General features: G+C 46.1%; 1 protein-coding gene across 3 annotated transcripts; it reads left to right on the forward strand.

Annotated features, from left to right (window-relative positions):
- Positions 1–93: 93 nt before the first annotated feature.
- On the forward strand, positions 94–17,181 carry PBLD (phenazine biosynthesis like protein domain containing). Of its 3 annotated transcripts, none has more exons than XM_012549755.3 (9): positions 94–313; positions 9,783–9,882; positions 10,307–10,405; positions 12,180–12,289; positions 12,375–12,404; positions 12,706–12,794; positions 13,504–13,682; positions 15,576–15,638; positions 17,022–17,181. In XM_012549755.3, the coding sequence occupies exons 1-9, from the start codon at positions 251–253 to the stop codon at positions 17,132–17,134; spliced, it is 846 nt and encodes a 281-aa protein (XP_012405209.2). In that variant the 5' UTR covers positions 94–250; the 3' UTR covers positions 17,135–17,181. The 3 variants fall into 3 exon arrangements, with proteins under 3 accessions (XP_012405209.2, XP_023359777.1, XP_003755071.1); XM_023504009.2 differs by having other exon boundaries at positions 95–304; XM_003755023.4 differs by having other exon boundaries at positions 96–573.
- Positions 17,182–21,467: the final 4,286 nt, after the last annotated feature.

The raw sequence follows: 21,467 nt of genomic DNA on the forward strand, positions 1-21,467 counted from the left end.
CTGTCCTCCACAGAGCCACGCCCCCTATCCTCCACAGAGCCACTCCCCTGCCCTCCAGGGAGCCCCGCCCCCTATCCACCAGGGAGCCACGCCCCCTGCCCTCCCGGGAGCCCACGTGGAGTAGAGTCTTGGCCGAGCGGCCTGGGATCAAGGTCTTCCCGGCGCATCCCCCAGCCGCGGAGGCCCCGCCCCCAAACGTCCGCGCTGCCTCCTCCTGCTCGCCGATGGAAGCAGGTAGCTCCACCTTCCGATGGAGGAAAAGTGCCCCGTAACGAAGCCGGGCAGCGAAGTGCCCGCCTTAAAGGTGAGAAAGGTGAGAAAGAAAGCTTTTCGGAGGCTCCGCCAGGCTCGCGCTGTCCTTCCGTCCCGGGCCGAAGGTCCCGTCTACGCCACGAGTGAATCATTAACGTTCTGCTTCTGTAAGCGGCTCGTGCTTTTCTTCTCGCTCCGCGGCTCTGAGAGCTTGTGAGACCCCACACGCCCAGCAGGATGCAGCTGCCGGTTTTTGTGGTGGACGCGTTTACGGGGGAAGCTTTCCGGGGGAACCCCGCGGCGGTCTGCCTCCTAGAAAACGTAAGCCCTTTTCCTCCTTTGGGGGGAGATGCTCCCCCCTCTCCCGTCCCGGGCGCCCGTCCGCCTCGTGCGCAGGATTGTCGGGGCTGCGCGCCGGCCGCGGGCCGGGACCGCGCCGAGCTGGGCCCATCGCAGGGGAACGAATGACCCATCAATGGGACCTGTAAATGTGGTGGCGCAGCCCTGTGACACGAGGGTATGAGGAGAAGCTCGGGAGGGCTTGTCCGCGCCGATGTCGGGGACTGTGCCGTCCATGAGCAGGTGGGGAAACCGCGACTGAAAATGTAGACGGGACTCAGTCTGAATCGGGATTCTAGCCAGGTCCGTGAGGGACTTCGGACGCCTCGTTTACAGAAGAAGAAACGACTGAGCTCTTAGCCAAACTAAGTCTGCCTTTGCGACGCCCATCCCCCGCCCTGGACCACTGCCTTCTCTCCTGTGGACCTTGGAGTCAATCCTGGGCTCCGAGGCCTTCAAGGCTCAGGTCAGAAAAGGAAAAATCTTCTCAAAAAGCCTTTTCTGATTCTCTCAGATGAGAGCAGTTTCCTCTTCACCAAAAAGTATTTATTACCTTGACGCTGGGGATACTGCTTGTTTCCCTTTAATTTTTATCTTTGTATATCCAATATCTATATTACACTAAGCTTTCGGTAGGCATTCCTTAAAAGACCCATTGAAGCTAAATCAGATCCTCCCATTACATTGTAAGCGTCTTGAAAACAGTAGATATGGGCCATGTTGAGCCCATAATAAGTATTTAATGTATGTTTGCGGAATGAAAGAATGACCTAAAGAGAGGGGAAAAGGAGGGATAGAATTTGGAACTCATAACTTTAAATATAAATGTTTAAAAATTTTTAAAAATTAAATACTTATGTTTATTTGGTTTTTCTCATGTGCAAAGTTAAGTTCATAATAATTTAGCAAATAATTAGGGAAAAAAGAATGATCTTTGGAGAAAGGTTTTCAGAACATTTAAAAGAACACTATGATTAAAACTCGGGCATAAGGCTCGTAGCACAAGGATGAGGAATTAGAAATTATAATGTTAGCCTTTAAAACTGTGGTGAAACCCTTCCTTTAAGACTTGATGAACAAATATTAGTCGTTGTTATTCTGTTGTGCCCAACTTTTCGTGGCTCTTTGTCCGGTACTGCCCATGGGATTTTCTTGGCAAAGATACTAGATAAGTTTGTTATTTTTTCCATGGTGGATTAAAGCAAACAGAGATCATCACTACGATCCCCCAAGGTCACTCAGCTGGTAAGTGTCTGAAGCCATATCTGAACTTAGATTTCCCTGACTGCAGGCTCAGTGCTGTGATCCGCCTCTAGCCATCCCTAACAAATATATAGTGAATGTCTATCATACATTCCCCGCTGTGGGGCATGGAAGCAAAGGTTGCATGTATAATATAGTGTATATTATGTGTAGATGTATAAAGAGTTAATGATCTGACTGGGGAGATTAGATTTAGCACCACAAACAATTAGAGAACTACGCCGGACCATCTGTAATTAAGTGCAGCTAGAGGAGCCACAATTCCTGCGTTCCAGACAACCCTGCCATCTCCAATAACCTTGCTCCTTGCTCTCACTATATCTAAGAGCCAGGACCTCTCGCATGGACCATGGGGTGATGGAAGGGTTGTTGTATCTCCAAATGGCCACCAGGTGGCAGCATTTTAAAACTTTCCTCTGCGTGGGAGTGATGCAGTTTTACCCCGTACATTTCATCCATCTGGAGGTGATGAATTCGTGATCCATAAACAGGAGCCTAGGGGGGCAAACGTTAACTTCCTTTTGTAGGTCCCAGTTTCTGGCCATTTCTCTTAGAAAGCGCATTTGTCTAGCTTGTGCGATCAGAGACTTGGGAAGATCTCCTTTGGAGGTCAAGGAGTCCAACCCTTTGTACAGACAAGGTAGGTGAGGTAACGGAAAAGGTGGTGAGTGCAAAGGAGGAGATCTGAGCCCCGTCCCCGGCTCCAGATCCTGAGCCCTTTCTGCTGGCCCCAGGGGTTCCCCGCGTGTGACGCAATGCCTGGAAAGTTGCTCTGAATAAAAAATTCCCACTGATCTGCCCAACATCTTTTTTTCTTTGTATATGTTTTATGCTAAATGTCTAGCATGTATACATAAAATGTATGTTTTCCCCGATGGAATCTGCGCTTCTTAAGGACAGGAGTCTTTTGTTTTTTATCTTTTCATCTCTAGTACATGGTAGGTGCTTAATATGGGCAATTGGGGTTAAGTGTTAGTAAGTGGTAAGTGCTGGAAGCCAGATTTGAAGTCAGGGCTGTATCCTTTGGGCCGTCCAGCTGCCCCTTAATAAGCATTTCTTAAGTGATCATCAGCTCTCAAGATTTAATTCTCCCTCTGACAGTTATAGTGCCCCTACCCCCCAATTTCCCTCTTTATTTACTGTGGAGAGGTAACAATATTCATAATAATATTATTATTAATTAGGGCTTTGAGGCTTATAACATCTCCAAAAGCTTTTTTATGATCTTTGACCCTATTATGCCCCAAAAAGTTCAAAGGAAGAGGACCTTTAGGTATAAAACATTTATAGCAGCTCTTTTTTTGTGGAGGAGCTGTCCCTGTATTGGTGAATAGGGCTAAATCTAAATAAACAACTTTTTTTTTTTTTTTTTTGCTGAGGCAATTGGGGTTAAGTGACTTGCCCAGGGTCACACAGCCAGGAGATGTTAAGTGTCTGAGGCTGGATTTGAACTCAGGTCCTCCTGACTTCAGGACTGGTGCTCTTTCCACTACACTAACTAGCTGTTCCTGAAATAAACTTTTTTTTTTAAATTTAATAGCCTTTTATTTACAGGATATATACATGGGTAACTTTACAGCATTAACAACTGCCAAACCTCTTGTTCCAATTTTTCACCTCTTACTCCCCCCCCCTCCCCTAGATGGCAGGATGACCAGTAGATGTTAAATATATTAAAATATAAATTAGATACACAATAAGTATACCTGACCAAAATGTTATTTTGCTGTAGAAAAAGAATCAGACTCTGAAATATTGTACAATTAGCTTGTGAAGGAAATCAAAAATGCAGGTGTGCATAAATATAGGGATTGGGAATTCAATGTAATGGTTTTTAGTCATCTCCCAGAGTTCTTTTTCTGGGCATAGCTAGTTCAGTTCATTACTGCTCCATTAGAAATGATTTGGTTGATCTCGTTGCTGAGAAGGGCCTGATCCATCAGAACTGGTCATCATATAGTATTGTTGTTGAAGTATATAATGATCTCCTGGTCCTGCTCATTTCACTCAGCATCAGTTCATGTAAGTCTCTCCAGGCCTGAAATAAACTTTTAAAACTTTTTTTACTTAACCCTTTTTGCTCAAGCAATTTTTATGTGATTTCTAGTATGTAGGTATATAAATCAAACATATCTATATATTATATTATGATAACAAACCATAATTTCATGACCTCATATTCAGACTCCATATGGGGTCAAGATCCACAGTTTAAAAAGTTTTGAAGTAAAGGAATATTGTTGTGCCATAAGAATTAATGACAAGGGCCATTTCAGCGGATGCTGGGAAGACCTTTATGAATTGATGCAGAACCAAGTGAACAGAACCAAGGGAACAACTTATATGATGACAACATAGTAACTTTGAAAAACTTGAGAAGTGATTGAAAAAAAAAGCCCACCACCCACCTCTAGCAGGGTCAGTTCTAACCTACTTGAGGAGAGCTGATTGGAGTGGTAAATTTTCAGTATAAGAATTCACACCTAAGAAATGGCAATTATAACAGATTAGGGCTTGATTTTTTGTTTTGTTTATAGTCCAAACTTAAGATGGCAAAAATGTTGATGATGCAGATTAAACTAAAAAGTGTGGCTGTATATCTCCCTCCCCCAGAGGTTCTGTTTGCTGTTAAACATTTACAGATACACCACTGCCCAGCCCCTGCTAGAGAAATGATAGATTTAAAAGGCAAAATGAAATGTATATTTTTGAATATTGTGGAGAATGTTTGGCTGGACTCTGCATATTTGTATGGAAAATGTCATTTGTTTGTTCAGTGAGGGCTAATGGAAAGGAGAGATAAATGCCCAGAAGCAAACAGGTAAATAAATGAAGGTTTACAAAATGCTTTACATGCATTATCTTATTGGATTCTCACAACAAGGCATTGGGAGGAGCAAGAAATCTCTAGTGGATTTCTGATGTCATCGATAATGTTAATTTATCTAAGCCTGCTCTAGACCAGCTCATCCTGTTCTATCTTTGTCTACATCCTCCCATAACTTTACCATGGGGAGTTCATCCAACATTCTAGTATTATCTTTTTCCATTTTCTAGACGAGAAAACTGAAGCTCAGGGAGTTGGAAGTGATCCAAGGTTGTTGTTTGTCCTTCGTCCTGGAAGAGAGCCCTGACATCAGGAAGGGGACACCATGCCATGTGAATTGGATTTAAGGGAGGGAAGACTGGGCAAGGTCACCTGCCTCACTTTCCCCTCCAGAGCCATCTGGGTCCAGTGGTCAAAGAGAGATCAGGATGACTGGAGATGGGTCAATGCAGGAATGCAGGCCCTGGGCCTTTTTAAGCTAAGATCTTTAACAGGTCTCAGTTGGACTGAAGCCATACCCATTCAGTGATTAAGGCTAGAAAAGAAAGGAGAAAAAGAATTTTTTTTAACCTAGTCAAAAAACAAACAAATAAAAAAAAGAAAACAGTCTGGGAGGGGAGACCATTAGGGTTTCTGGGTAAAACAGAAACAATTATTATTTATACTTACTCAGAGCCCAAATAACGGTCAAGTGAGGCTTGATCTGGGACCTCTTGTTAATCCATCAATGGAAGCAGAGTGATTTAGATTTTAGGTATGGTCCTTAAAGCCCATAAACCCCAAGATATCTTGCTAGTTTTCAGTAATCAAAACTTATATTTTTTTTTGGCAGAAACCCACAGGTATGAGTCTGTATATGGACAGAGGGAAGGGAAGGGAAAAGAAAGGAAAGAAGGAAGAAAGGAAGCTCTTGCCCAACTGGCCAGTTCCAATTGGATTCCCCACAGGGCAGTTCCTGCTCTAACTGACAGAGGTCATTTGTCCATCTCTTGAAGGGAATCATGACCTCAGGGAGGAGATGCCATGACATACAGGTGAATTGGACTGAAGCCAGGGAGGAGGGGCAATTTCTCCTCCCTGTCCAAGGTCACACAGCTAGTAGGTGTCGGACCTCCCAGATCTCCTGGTTCTGGAGCCCAGCCTTCTTTTAGCTGGACTGCACTGACCCCCATGTAAGATTTCGGGACGGCCTGAGAGCCTCTGATGCATCCTGAGGGACATTGCTGCCCCAGCTTCTCTCAAGGCTCCTCCTGTCATTTGTGCCTCAGGCACATGGGAAGCTTTACATCTAAGGGGGCAGAATCAGATGGACAAACAACCATGGCTCCTCTCCTACCAGCTAGAATGGTTTAGGCATTAAACCTAATGGACTCAAACCAGATCCCAATGTAATTGGGAAATGTTTAGCACAATTTAAAAAATACAATATAAATCAGGTGAATTTGTGGTTTTCGAAGTCAATATGCTGCCTGCAGGGACCATGATCACATTCTATTTGAGTCTGACACCATTTCTCTCAATGACCCCATTTGTCTGTGTGCAAATGGCAGATAAACTCTGCTACAATTTGGAACGCCATTAAAGAGTATTTTCATCTTCAGAAAGGGCCGCTCCATTGGGAAGGCAGGATGGGAAGGGGAGATCCAGGCAGACAAAGGGTCAAATCTGAGAAGATTAACTTGGAGAAAAATTAAGAAACCAGGCTAGGATTCATGGGAACAAAGAATCAAGAGGCAGTTAAGTGTGAGGACCCCAGACCAAAAGTTCTAGGGTGCTGTGGGTCAGAAACTATGTGGCACTGGTTCCGTTCATTCTTCCATTGAGTCCATAGGCACTTATTAAGTGCTGACTGTGTGCTGGGGTGCAAAGAATAGAGCTCAGTAGGCAGCAAGCAGCTTTCAGAAGTTCTCCAGGCTTAATGAGCCAGACAATGGCCTCAGAGGGTGAGGGGGCCTGAGGGAGGAGCAAGTCCTAAGGGCTCAATTGGAGGGGAGTGGAAGGAATAAGGATCTGGACAGCTTCTGTGGGCTGTTAAGGACCAGTTGCAATGGCAATAGACATTTTGGCACAGGGGTCTTAGCCAGGCAAACAGATAGTGAGTTTTTCTACTACTGGACAACAAAATGTAAAGGAATTCCTCAGTGGGCCCCTGGACCATATTGTCCCCTGCAATATTGTCCTTCATCCTGGAAGAGAACCCTGACATCAGGAAGGGGACACCATGCCATGTGAATTGGATTTAAGGGAGAGAAGACTGGGCAAGGTCACCTGCCTCACTTTCCCCTCCAGAGCCCTTATGGCAATCGGTGGATGCTGCTGATGCCATATCAGGGAACACTTCTAGTGACTGTGGTCCAGGGGACAATGATTAGCTCATAGAGTTTTAGGGAAAGAGCTTGTTCTCCTTTTCCATGACGCCTATTCCAGAGTCCAGCAAAGGGAGAGTGACCCCAGCCAGTGAAGCCCATGACCTTAGAAGACACTGCATCCAGCAGAGAGCAGGTCCTGATGTCTAGTGCATCCATGTCCAGGGCATCAGCTGCAGCAGAGGAAGGTGGAGACCATGAAAAGGGTGGCAAGCAGAGGGGCGAGCCTCCTGCAGAGATGGGGAGGAGCAGGACTGGGAGAGCAGAGGCTCTGCCGGGCTCAGCCCAGGAGGCAGGAGCCGTCCCTCCTCATGTGTGTTCTGGTGATATCCGTGGGTCTTTCAGCTCATGCACTCTGTGTCTGTGTCTGCCCTTCCCACTCACTCCATCTACTTGTAGAACAGATTTTATTGCTACTGTTCTCGTTGGACCATTTTAGCCAAAAACTGTATGTTTCATCAACGGATTCCCGTGTGCCGGTAGTTTATCAGTGGGGACTTCCAACCTATGGCCGTGGGAGTGGGGACCACAGACACTAGAGGGACCCAGCCTGTCAGTGGGGGTCAGAGAAGTACGGCAGGGGGATGCTACAGAGGCCAAGGGGAAGTTTCTTACATTCTGGAGTGTTTCCTTTTCATCCCTTCCCATTAGCTGCCAGTGACTACTATCCCAGTTCCTTTTAACCAGTAAATATCTAGTTGCGTTCAATAGGTATGTTTGCTGAGAAAATGTACTGAGAGAAGTGTAAGCATTTCCTCCCAGCAGCAAGGAGCAGCCGGTGGTGCAGTTTGACCAGAATGTGGGCGGCACACGCAGGGATATTGTGGAGAGGGGGCTACCGAGGGCCTTAGGGGCCCGCCTGAGGAATTTAGAGGCGGTGGGGATGAAGTAATGTGGCCAGGTCTTTACTTTGGGAATATTATGGAAATTGTGTGAGAGACAGATGGAAGAGGGCAAGCTGGGAACCAATGGAGAAGCTTTTTCACTAGTCCAAGTGAGGGGTGAGATCCTGAGTGAGCCATATAATGGAGAGAAATGGAATTGATCATTACCAATTGGGTATTGTAGAGGGAGGAGAAGAAGGAGGAGGTCTGGAAGAATGGGGGTGCCCAAAAAAGTAGACAAGGTTGAGGAAGGGTCTCTGTTTTCAGACTGAGAAATACCCATTGGACATCTAAAAGGAGATTTCTAACTCACAGGACTGAGAGGATGGGAGAGGGTGGCCTGGATATGTAGGTTTGGGAGCCATTTGAAGGGAGGTGATCATTGGGATGGGAGCCAGTGAGGTCACCAAGGGAGAGAACACGGAGAGAGAAAACACCCACAACAGAGCCCTGGGATGTAGGGCAGGGATTACGAGCCAGCAGTGGAGACTTTGAAACAATGTTTAGACAGGTTGGGAGTGAACCGGGAGAGGGTGGGGGTCATTAATGTCAGATTCAAAAAGGGATGATGACGGAGAAAAGGCCATCAGTTTGAACAGTTAGATGAACATCTGTCCATCACTGTGCACTTTCAGGAGTTGGGGAGACAGATTGCATGAGGATGAAAAGTGAGTGAGCAGTGAGGAAGTGGGGATAAGGGAAGAGGTAGAGAGCTATATTTTCAGGGCTGGTTGAAGGTTTTTAAAGAAGGGGGTAGACCTGAATATGTTTGTAGGCATGAGAGAAGGAGCTACTGGCCAGGAAGCGATGGGAGATGAGGGGGATGTTGGCCAGTTATGGTGGCTTCCCAAAGGGGCACACTGTCATATGCCACAAGCCATTCCCCCACTTATTGATCACCCAGTTTACTTCTAAAAGTAGCCTATTAAACGGATGTAGCCACCCACTTTGGTCTAAGGCAGGTCACTTGGGGCTTCGCTTCCACCCAGGCTTAGCTGCTTTCAGCCGGAGTGATCGCCAGGCTCTGGGCCTGTGGAGGATGACTTTTCTGACCTTCAAAGCTCACAAGCTTGCAGACTGGTCTTTGCCATCTCAGAATTCCTTCTCCCAAACCAGGAAAAAAAGATAGCACAGAGACAGAAACCACAGGAAGGCAGCGTGTTCGCGGCACCCTTTGCCACACAGAGGCTTGCAGCCTTCATTGCCTCCTCCCTTGAAAGGAGCCAGGCAGGAAAGAGAACATGGTTGGGTGATTGGGGGCTCTTGTCTACACACTCAGAAATCCCTCAGAAACTTTTCCTCCACCTCGTGGTAAATGGAACAGAAACGGTCGTGGAATCCCTGTCTGGAATCCCTACAGGGGACGCTGTTCATGGCTCTCCTCGGCCAGTTCCTTGTTCCATATAAAATGGGATGAGAGGGCTGGATCTGATGGCCCTAAGTTCTCTGTCTGTGATCTTAAAGTTCCTTCTGTGTAAAGCAGGGGCCGGCTGCACTCGATGCTCCCCAATGTCCTTGCTAGCCCTCGCTCCATGCTTCTGCTCTTTGGAAAGAGGCTCTGGCCTTCCTCCTATAGAATGTCTGTGTCTGGAATTCCCTAGCAATATTTCCCCTAGAATCTTTCCGGGCTTCAGTGGCTCTTACTCATTTGAGGGGTGACCTTTTACCCATCCTCCCCGTCCTAAGCCCGGGGCAGATCGCAGCCTGCTAGTGCATCTGGTACCGAGTGAAAGGATTCTTCTCTATATAATTTCTCTGCTTCACCATTTCTTTATTATGGTATTATTGCACCTGGTGTCCAATAATGAGGAAACCTGATGGGTATTTTCTGGACCCTCCCTCCCGATTTAGGAACTGGATGAAGAAACGCACCAAAAAATTGCAAGAGAAATGAATCTTTCGGAAACAGCTTTTATCCAGAAGCTACATCCGTCGGACAACTTTACCCAAAGTAAGCGAATTTTTACAGTCTTAGAGCAACTTTAACTTGTAGAGGACTTGAGATATGGAAGAAAATAGGTAGTTTTTAAAAAAATATATAGATACTGAATTGTAGAAATGAAGGAATTCCCCTTAAACTCATCTCTTGGGGAATCATCTTGACAATTTGTCATATGCTCTTGATGTTCCTCTAGGCTGTAAAAAAGGAAAAAAGAAGGTTCAGCCTCATAGCTGTGGCTCTTAAGTTCTAAATAAAAAAGTCTTTAAAGACTTTTTAAAGTGTTTGTCTTAGTTTTTTTTTTTCTCCTTTAAGAACATTTTCCTGGCCCAAATGCATCTTGGGAAAATCTTTAGAAAACAGCAGCAGAAACAGGTGAGATTGTCCTGAGCCGAGTTTACTGAATCACTAACTTTCTCTTTCTTTTTCTACAAAGGTTCCCGCTTTGGGCTAAGGTGGTTCACCCCAGCGACTGAGGTCCCTCTCTGTGGTCATGCTACATTGGCTTCCTCGGCTGTGTTGTTTCACAAAATAAGTAAAGTGTCTTCATTCTCTCTCTCTCTCTCTCTCTCTCTCTCTCTCTCTCTCTCTCTCTCTCTCTCCTTCTCTCTCTCTCTCCTTCTCTCTCTCTCTCTCCTCTCTTTTCTCTGTCTCTTTGAATCTTTGTCTCTGTCTCTGTCTCTCACATACACTGTTCATTGATCCCTGAAAGCGACAAAGAATCCTGGAGTGAAAATGATCTGCGCCAGCCCCTTGTTCAGCTCCATGACTGATATTTATTGAGGTTTCATGGGGTGAGAAGCACAGTACGGGGTTGGGCCAAGAACACAAAGAGACAGGCCTTCCCTTGAGCCACCTGAGGCTCAATTAAGAATTTATTAAGTGCCTGCTTTGGGATAGGCCCCAAGATGGGCTCTGGGGACACAAAAGCAAAAGACACAGCAATTCTAATGGGAAGATGAGCACTTAGGGGAAAGGTCAGGCAGGTTCCGGCCCATTTTGTCCTCCTCAGGTAACTCACAGAACCGCAAATGGGCAAATCAGAACCAGGTGGAATGGGGAAATTCAAGAAGGGTTTCCAGGAGACTCTGAGCAAGGCTAAACATGGCAGTGAGGAAGGCCTGGATTCATGTCCCACCTTGCCCAGTTATTGGCCATGTGATCCTGGGCCAGTCACCTCATCGCTCTCTGCCTCAGTTTCCTCCTCTGTGAAATGGGGATAACAGCTGCCCCCTCACAGGGTTTCTAGGGCAGCGAGGTGGTGCCACAGCGCACAGAGCACCAGGCCCCGAGTCAGGAGGACTCCTTCTCCTGAGACACTTACTGGGTGACCCTGGCTAGGTCACTGTTCCCTGATTGTAAAATGAAAGTGATAAACGCTCTGGTGACTTTGCCAAGGTCACCCTGAATGGGGGTCACAGAAAGTTGGGCACAACGGGGCTGTTGGGAGAGGATCAGGTGAGATGTGATGATGATGGAGAGGATGAAGATAATGAAGAAAATGATGAAGGTGAAGAAGAGAATGATGGAGATAAAGGTGATGTGATGATGAAGATGAGGATGATGAAAACAAAGATAATGGTGAGGATGATGACGAAGAGGATGATGAAGATAAAAATGATTTTGCTGAAGATGAAGATGTCTCTAAATCTTCCTGGGCCTCAGTTTCCTTACCCGTGAAATGAGGGGCTTTGTTGAACTAGCTTTCGGGTCTCTTCCATAACAAAGTCCCATATTTCTAGTTGCAGAGAAGGCGTTATGGGAGCTTGGAGAAGGGAGGTACGTCTCCTGGCTGGTCACAGAGGAAAATCTTCGTGAAGTAACTGGGGTTCGGAGGGGTCTTTGAAGGATGAATAGGGATCAATTGGAGCTTGGGAGGAGGAGGAGAGGAAGAAGGGCACCTGGGCAGAGGGAAAAGTATGAGCAAAGACAGAGAAGAAACAGACAAGTGCAACAATGAGCAAAATGGTGAGTCAGAGCTAGCATTTATATAGCACCTACTGTGTGCCACACTGCTGAGCTCCTTAAATTATTATCTCACTTGATCCTCACAACAACCGTGTGCGGCAGGAGCTATTTTTACACCCATTTCATGGATGAGGAAACTGAGGCAGGCAGGCTAGGTAATGTCTGAGGCAGGATTTGACCTTGGGTCACCTCTTTCTCCACAGAGCCTGGGTAGACACCCAGCTGCAAATCAAGAATGAAGAAAAACGGAAAAGACAGTCACTTATGGCAAAAGAACACAACATTTTTTCTCATATCTTGATTTTTTCAATTAAAATATTTTTTTTTTTTTATTTTGGCAGAAAATGTGAATCAGACGGTAACTTTCGTCACTCTGAGTGGGGAGCTGAAGGCCAGACAGGCAGAAGACGGAATCATCATGGATCTGCCCCTGTATCCGACGCAGCCCAAGGTTGGCTGCCCGTTGGCTGTGGGCATTGTGTGGGCGCTGCGTGTGGCACATTTTAAGTGGGATCTGTTTCTGTTTTTTGATCTAGGATGTTAAGGAAGTCCAGGACTTAATCAAGGTTGGTTCTCAACGCAAACCGTGAGCTCGCAGGATGAGCGTGACTTATTATTCCTTACGCACAGACGTGGGAACGGTAAACGGAATCTCGGCCAGTCCGGATCCTGACATGGGCTTTGTGGACTTGGCCAGATTGTCACAAGGGCCTAAAAAATATGAAGAATCCCTGGGCCGAGTTCAGGAGTGAGCAGCCCCAGGGACCTCGGCGGCCCTCGGGCCCGTGACCTTCCTGGTCCCGTGGGTCCTCGGGGCTGTGAAAGCTGAGGGAGCGACTCACTGAGAAGCCTTTGTTTCTTCACCAGGTGGCTCTGTGCAACGTACGGGTGCAGGATGTACGTTATTCTCCAGACACCAAGAAACTCCTAGTTCGCATTGATGATTCCTATGGAAGGCAAGTCTCCCTTCAGGCCTGCTGATTCTAAGTGATCTCCAGCCTCCTCCTTCACAGACTCTCCATAGGGATACACCCAACGTGCTGGATTTTTTGTTTTGCTTTGAGGTTTTTTCAGTATTTTCTGGCTACCGGTGCTATATTTTGGGGCAGTAACCCATTTTCAGGTGGTGAATGAGTTTGCTGTCACTGTACATCATCAACCCTGTGCCCTGGCTGCTTACTGACCTTGCATTGTCCTTTGCATAAATGACCCATGACTTGTGAAAATCAGTCATGATTTATTGCCACAAACGCATTTCTAGTCACGTAAGCACATTTTGGACCGCTTCGTTTCCAAATACGTCCCCTCCATCTTTGCCATCCCTTTGACCACCAGAGGCTCTTTATTCAGGAGAGAAGATCTCATTCTGTCCTTTTCTTTCCCCTCTCTCTAAGGGGGGGGTAACAAGTAAGGGGGGAATAATCAACTGTTTTGGTTTAATTAATTGAATTTATTGTTAATTAAATTAATTTAATTGATTAAATTATATTATTTAGTGTTGTTTATTATATATTTATTTATATTAAATATTGTTATTTATTATATTAAAGTAATTATTATAATAAAAAATTACAATTAATTCATTAATTAGTTGTGTGGGTTTAATAGGTCAGGGGTTGGCAAGGGTGTGAAATGCATGATGGTGTTTCTTAATCCTTCCACAAGGTCCTTCCTGGAGAACCTGGAAGTGAATGCAAGCAATCTGACAAAGGTGGAAAATACAGGGAAAGTGAGGGGACTCATCCTCACCCTGAAAGGAGAGGGGAGCGGAAAGCCCCAAGGTTATGATTTCTACTCCAGATATTTCGCCCCCTGGGTCGGTGTGGCGGAAGACCCTGTCACAGGTGCGTTTGTGCTCGGAGAGGGGAGTTGGCAGCAGGGGCTCCCTCATTAACGGGTCCTGACCAGTCAAGGAGCATCTGGGGACACGGACAAAGGCCAAAGCCGGCCTTCGGATCTCCTCCAGGTCTTCTCCCTCCTCCCTGCTCCCTTTGCCCGGCTCACAGACGGTGCTTTAGTGTTTGCTTGTTGGGTGAACTCAAGTCCATCTTTCCCTGCTGTGAATTAGCCCTAGACTCCCTGACAGGGTTTGTTTCTTGGAGCAGAGAGGAAGAATTTATAACTGATTGTGGATGTGAAGGTTGAAGCGCGAGCTGGTGAGGGGGACGGAGAGAAATGGAGATGGGGCAGCTTTGCCGCTGCTTGCCCGCTGGAAGGGTGGGAGCTTGGGGCTGACCCTCCCTATCTTGCCCGCTCGTTCTTCCTCCTCATCCTTGTACACTGAGCTCCGACCACCTCTTAGGAAGCTCTCCTGGTGCCTAGTGGGGGAACCTCCCTCATCTGGCCCCGGATAACCAGTGCAGGCTGCGTGCACAGGGCTCCCCTGCTGCTGGCAGTTAGGCTGACTTGGTTTCCCCCCCACGACCTTCATCCTCCTCTTCAGCGGCTGCTGCTCCCAGGTCTCATTGTTGGACAGTCCTTGGCCTCCCAGGCTTCCCCCGAGGCCCCGCTTCTGGGCCTCCCAAAGCCTTTCCTGATTCTGTCCCCAGTTAATACTGTTTCTCCTCAAATCAGTCTGTTTGCCTTGGATTTATTTTGTATTAACTTCTCTGCTCTCAGTGGGCTGGAAGGATTAATTAGCACTTGCTGGATTGAAGTGAATTGCTCTCCCTTCTCCAGGCCTGGTTTCCTCCTGTGTAAAATGGGACCAAATTTCTCAAAGTCCTTCCCTGCTCCTGCTCCTGCTCCTGCTCCTCCTAGAGCAGGGCCTTGGAGGCCCCCTCACTGCTCCAGAATTGGGGGCAACAATATTTGGGCTGTTTGTCCCCCTTCCGCTCCCCCTTCAGAGCCCAGGAAGCTATGACTCCTGAGGCTGGGAGCCAAGGGAGGGCTGGCTGAAGGGAGGCAAGTAGTAGGAGCTGGCCTGGGAATGGGGGGCCAGGGCCTGGTCAGGCAGGACCGAGGGCCGCTCCCCCAGGGGCAAAACATAGGAAGGAGGCATTTGCTCCGTGAGGTGGAGCTCAGCAATGAGGCAGTTTGAAGGACTCAGGAAAATACTCCCAGTAAGAACAGAAGCCTCCCTGGCAAGCAGCCCCCCTCCCCTGGGGAAAGGTCCTGGCCAGCAGACAGAGAGGCTCCCAGCCTCAGGAGTCATAGCTTCCTGGGCTCTGAAGGGTCTAAGTCTCTCCTGTGCATCTCGGCATTTATCCAAGGGATAGTTTTCTGCTAAATGTTCTTTTTTCAGCCCCTTTCAGCAAAAAAAAAATGTTAATTTGTAAGAGATAGGTTCAGAATGAGGAGAAATGTGGACAGGAGGAGGTTTTTTCATGGCAGGGGCAGGTGGGAGAAGCATTTCTCCTACATCTGATCCAGCAGGGGCCAGACTGGGAAGTCTTCAGACTTCTTGGGCCCCAGTTTTGGTGAATGAGCTTGTCTTGTCCGGCCTTTCAAATCTCACACTCTTGGGATATCCCGGACTCTTCTGTTCACTAATCCATTTGTTTCTATGTAAATACTAAATATAAATGTGAGCTCTAATGCCTCAGCTAACATAAGTATCTGCTGCTCACCACTCACTCGGGCCGGGGATGGGATAATCCCAATGCACCTTGGGATTATCTCCAGTTTTGTCATGGGAGGATTGCTTTGGCCCCGGGGCCTGCCGACGCGGGTCCTGTGGAACCCCCAGCTGCTCCCGAGCTTCAGGAGGGTCATGGAGTCTCTCTGCTTCTGTCTAGGGTCTGCCCATGCCGTGCTCAGCAGCTACTGGTCACAGCAGCTGGGGAAGAAGGAGATGCGGGGTAAGACGCTTCCTTCTCCTGTAACTCTGTGGCTTTGGCCCAGTTTCTGTCCAGTTTTACTTAATTCTACTTATAGTTATCTATCACTCCGGGTCCATCAGCAAGCAGAATCAGTCCTTTAGGAAGTTCTCGGAGCCAGCTATTGCCCTCAAGGACAAAACAAGACAGTTTCTGGACTCAAGAAGCTAACATTCTGTTAGAGAAGATGGCAAATTCACAAATTTAGAAATCCTGAGTTCAAATGTACCCTTAGACACTTGCTAGTTGACCCTGGATAAGTCACTTAAAATGGGCATGATAAAACCTGCTTCCTAGGGTGGTTGTGAAAATCAAATGAGATAATAAATGTAAAGCACCTAGCGTACTGTTTGGCAAGTAGTAAGCGCTGTATAAACGTTAGCCATTATTATTAAGCAAAATAGATACTTGGTAAGTTTTTTTGGAGGGGACAAGGGGACATGAGCCTCCGGGGAGTGATCACAAACATGAGATAATAAAGGGTATTTGGAGTATTTTTTGCAAAGACTTTCACTTTAAGGTCATTCTGTGGGTCAAACAGAATCCATATTGTGACCAAGTCCAAGTGTCTTCCTGGAAGGGTCAGAATTCCTCTGTCCAGAGCAGTGGAAAGACTAGTGAACCAAGAGTCATGAGAGCTGGATTTTAGTCTCTGCTCCGTCCCTACCTGCCCGTATGACTTTGGCCACGTCACTCCATCTTTCTAGGCCCAAGTTTCCTTAGTGATATTGGGGATTGGGCTGGATGACCTGTGTTGACACAGAGGCAGTGAGGTGCATGGAGAAAAATGGGAAGAACTACTAGATTGGAGGCCGAAGAACCAAGCTTGAACCCTGTGACTTTGTCAGAACCTCTCTAGAGTCTTGCTTTCTTTACCCATAGCATGGGACAGAAGGTGGGGTCCCTTCTAGCTCTAAATCTTAGATCCTTATTTAGGGAGCTTGAGTATTATGGAGGGAGTGGGGGCACAAGTCCAGCATCTTCTGTCTATGCGACAGCAGTGTGATGGGGAGGGGGGATGCTTTGTGTACATTAGAGATATTTGGATGATTGAAGAGAAATCTGTGAGGTGGAGGCTCCTGACCTGGGGTCCGCAAACTCCCAGAGAGTCTAGGAACAGATTTCAAGGAAGTCCATGAACTTAGAAGAGAGAAAAAGGCTGTCTTTGTTTTCTTTAATCTCTAACTGAAATAGAGCGTTTTCTTCTATTATAAATATAAAAAAGGAAAATGGAAAAAAATCATTCTCAAGAGAGGTCCATCGCACAAAAGAGGTCATGACCCTCGGAGCAGGGTCATAAGAGTGACATCTTACCAATGAACTAAAAAGTAGGTAGTGATGCGACTAATTATATTTTCTCTGTAGCTTTCCAGTGTTCTCGCCGTGGGGGAGAGATGAAGGTTTCCTTGCGGGATGGTGGAAGGATTGACATTACTGGTCAGACAGCTTTGGTTCTGGAAGGGAAGCTGACCATTTGAAAGTCAACATGTCAAGAGTTATTACTTCTGGTCACTTTTGCATAGTTGCTCTGTACAATTTAAATACAGATTTAAAAGGAACATGATTGGTGTGATGGGCCCATTTGAAAATTATCAAATAAAAGATATAAATTTTAAAACTAATGGGAAGTGTGAGAGTGCCAGAAAGGGTTGCCATCTCCAGAGTGGCGACTTGAAACAAATGTAACGTCTGAATCTCAATTAAGCTGCATCTAATGCAAATTAAATTGTGAGCTCCTTGAAGACGGGAACTGTCTTTTGCCTCTTTCTGTACCCTTACTGATTTAATAAATATAATTGAGTAAAATTTCAACCTTGTGCAGCTGTGATGTCCATCCGTGTCACTGACTAGAAGGGCTGGATCATTCTCTTGAGGGCACTGCCCTCCACCTCCAGTGCCTCGGGGGACCAGGATGGCTTTCCAGACATAGCAGGGTGGTGCTGAGGTACTTAGCAGTGCTGAGATTCAGTGGAGAGACAACTGAATCTGGATGGAGAAGATCCCCCTTCACACCTTGACTCAGCCATTTATTACCTTTATAACCTGGGCAAGTCACTACCTATCTCGGTCTTAGTTTCCTGCCCTGAGATATTTGGACCATATGAAGCCCTTTCAGCTCAAATCAATGATTCCAATTACATTTGTGATTTTTATGAAGAATTTCGTATGAATGCTATAGGCATGTATATAATCTGTTGGTTTGCGGTCCTTTGGGGAAGTCCTTCCCTTCAGAGCAAGGGTAGGGATTCTCTTCTCTTTTTAAAAAAAAAATTAAAGCTTTTTATTTTCAAAACACGTGCACATGGACAGCTCAGTGGCACAGTGGGTAGAGCACCAGCCCTGGAATCAGGAGGACCTGAGTTCAAATCTGGCTTCAGACACTTAACACTTTCTGGCTGGGTGACCCCAGGCAAGTCACTTAACCCCAATTGCATCAACAAACACACACACACACACACACACACACACACAGATAATTTTTAACATTGACCCTGGTAAAACCTTGTGTTCCAAAATTTCCCCCTTCTCCCCATCCTCTCCCCTAGATAGCAAGTAATCAATATAAGTTAAAACAGGTGCAAATCTTACATACATATTTCCATAATTACAATGCTGTAAAGAAAAATCACATCAAAAAGGGAAGAAAATGAGTAAGAAAATGAAATGCAAGCAAACAACAACAACGGAAAGTGAGAATGCTATGTTGTGGTCCACACTCAGCTCCCACAGTCTCCCTCTGGGTGTAGATGGCTCTCTTCATCATTGAACAACTGAAAATGGTTTGAATCATCTCATTGTTGCCACGTCCACCAGAATTAACCATCGCATAATCTGGTTGTTGCCATGTACATTGATCTCTTGGTTCTGAGCTTTTCACTCAGCATCAGTTCATGTAAGTCTCTCTGGCTTTGTGTGTGTTTGTATGTGTGTGTGTGTGAGCTAAGGAGATTCTTTTTATTAGTTGCAGAGTGGGAACTCTGGATCCACTAAAGGGATGATCATCTCCATCTCTCAGGCTCCGTGAGCTCCAGCAGGTTGGATGGAGAAGAGGAAAGCAAAGGGGAAGAGAAGGGAAGGAAGGAAAAAAACAGGATGGAAGAGAAGGGCAGAGGAGAAGAAAGAGAAAAAGAGAAGGGAGGGGAAAGAAAGGGGGAAATGAAAAGGGAAGAGAGGGAGGGAAGGGGAGAGTAAAGAAGAGGAGTGAAAAAGAGAAGAAAGGAGAAGAAAAAGGAGAAAAAAAGACAGGAGGGAAGGGGAGAGGAAGGGAAAGTCAGGGAGAAGAAAGGAAAAGGGAAGAGAAAGGAGGGCAGGGAGAGAGGAGGAGGCGAGAAAGGAGGGGAGGAGATTGCATGCATCCCCTGGTTTTGTCTGGCTTTGACTTGATAACATGATCAGCCATTGATTCTTTAGTAGTCTAAAGTTTGTGACTGATGTGGAGTGGGGTAGTGATACTGGTATTAGCATCTCCATTTTACAAAGGAAGAAACACGGTTTCCAAGACATTTAGTGATTCATTCAACCAACCAACATGGATTAAGCATCTCCCAGGTGCCAGGAACACAAACAAAATGAAACTCCTGGTTTAAGGAGCTTAAATTCCATCAGGAAAGATCACATGTATGAGTGACACACACATTCAATACAAGGTGATGGGATGGGGCGATCAGAAAAGGCAGCAGATATAAATGGAAGTGGAGGTGGAGACGAGTTAGGAGTGCCCTACAAGCATGGGGGGGGGGAGCCAGGGCAAAGCCTCACATGGGAGATGAGCGAGGAACGAGAAGCCCCCCAAACTGGCTGGACCACAGAGCTCGTGAAGGGGAGTGATGTATAATAAGAAAATAGAATGGGGTCAGAAAGTGAAGGGCCTTAAATGTAAAAGCAGAGGCATTTGTGGGTCCTAGAGGAGATAGAAGGAGTTTGGTGAGAGTAGTAAGTATATGGTTAGATCTGTGCTGTAGGAAAATCACTTTGTCAGCTTCCCAGAGGACGGACTGGAGAGGGAAGAGAACTGAGGGAGGAAGATGGATGAGAGAATAAGATGAATTTTCAGATACAGTCAGGGTGTGAATTTGTTATGCTTTGCCATGTATATTTGTTATGAGGGCTATGGGGTTTTAAAATTTTTGTTTTTGCAGGGGGGAGTTTGGAAGAACAAGAGGGAACAGGGATAGGGAAGCAAAGAAGGCAAGCAAGAGAGACAGACAGGAGAGAAAGCAAGAAGGAGAAAAAAGAGGAGGAAGAGGAAGGAAGAACAAAAGGAAGAAATGAGGAAAGAAAGAAAAAGGAAGAAAAGAAGGGAGAGAGAGAAAGACTTATGCCTGGAACATAGGAGGTGCTTAATAAAGGCTTGTTAATATTTGACACCCCTTTTACCTCCCCCCAAAAAGAGGTGACACCTGAACCAGGACATGAATTGAGATAAGGGAACAGATATGAGACATTTTGTAGAGCTGGAGATTTGACAATTGACCGATACATGGTTGGGGGTGGGATGGCCAAGAGTGATGTTAAGATCAAAGATCATAAAATAACATTTAAAACTGGAAGGATCCCTCATTGCAAGGGCTTCATTTTACAGATGAACTTCAAAGCCAAAAAGATTAAGCAAATTGCCTAGAGACACGTAACTAATATCCTGTGGTGGTAAAAGAGTTTAGCCAGGTTTTTCAGATGGGGGTGGGTGGGATTTTGTCCCTTTACAGCCCTAATTTTAATTTGCACCCCTTGATACTCAAGGTCATTCAGCAGTTCAGGAGTAGAACTGTCAATCAGTCAAATAAACATTTATTAAGCACTCAGCATGTACTATGGATTGTGGCCACAACTTGGAGCCCACCGTTAAGGTCGGTTGCTTTGTCCACTGAGATTGGCTTAAAAAATCAATCCCATGCATATATTATGTGCTAATTATGGGCAAGACGCAGTAATGAAGGGGATCTGGGCCCGCACGGACCCACAAAGAGAACCGAAGACACAAGGGACAGACGGACAAGGCCATACATCGTCGGTGTCAAACAAATGGAACCAACAATTAGGAGTCCACCGAGATCTCTGTGGGCTGAGCCGGAGGGGGATATTCTTGCAAAGCACGAAGACCTGAACTGAGGGTTGAAACATGGCCTTCAGATAGTCAGAGAGGAGTCAGGGAGGAGATTCCAAATGATGGAATGGCCGGAGCAAAGCTGAGAATGCTCCACTCATGTCTGGGTCCATCTAGAGTTTCTTCTCCTTCCTTTTTCCAGTTGCACTATTTTATTCCCCTTCCCTGAAGCCCTCAAACTCCAAACAGAGAATTTGGAAACAATTATAAGAACCATGAAAACAGTCCCCAGAGTCTGTGAAGGGGAGCCAGGTTTCCTTCTCTCCCAAGTGACAGGTGCCCATACAGCTTGGTGACTTGTAAGTGGCCATCGCCTTTAAGGGCCCCTCTCCATACTAATCCATCGCCTGCTTAACGCAATTTGGGGAAAGCTGCTTTTTTTTGTCCTGTTAGCCTCTAGATTTTGTTCAACTTAGAAAAATGAGCCGTGCTCAGGTGGGGAGGCTGTTCCCATAACTGTGTTTGCAATCAGCGGATTAGTTAATCAGCCATGATTTATTAATGATGAACTAATTATACCTGATTGTGCAGTTCTGCTGGCTAAATGGAGCTTCGAAGGAGTTATTTTATTAATCATCACTGCGTTAATTGCAGACACTTACAGAAGGACCACTAATTAAAGATGCAGCCCTATGCAAAATAAGGCAGGCTGCTGAGACCTGCAAGAAACCAGACTCTTCATTTCCTGAAGAGCCATGACAAACTTT

The sequence above is a fragment of the Sarcophilus harrisii genome, chromosome 2 (genome assembly GCF_902635505.1).
Source record: "Sarcophilus harrisii chromosome 2, mSarHar1.11, whole genome shotgun sequence".
Taxonomy (NCBI): domain Eukaryota; kingdom Metazoa; phylum Chordata; class Mammalia; order Dasyuromorphia; family Dasyuridae; genus Sarcophilus; species Sarcophilus harrisii.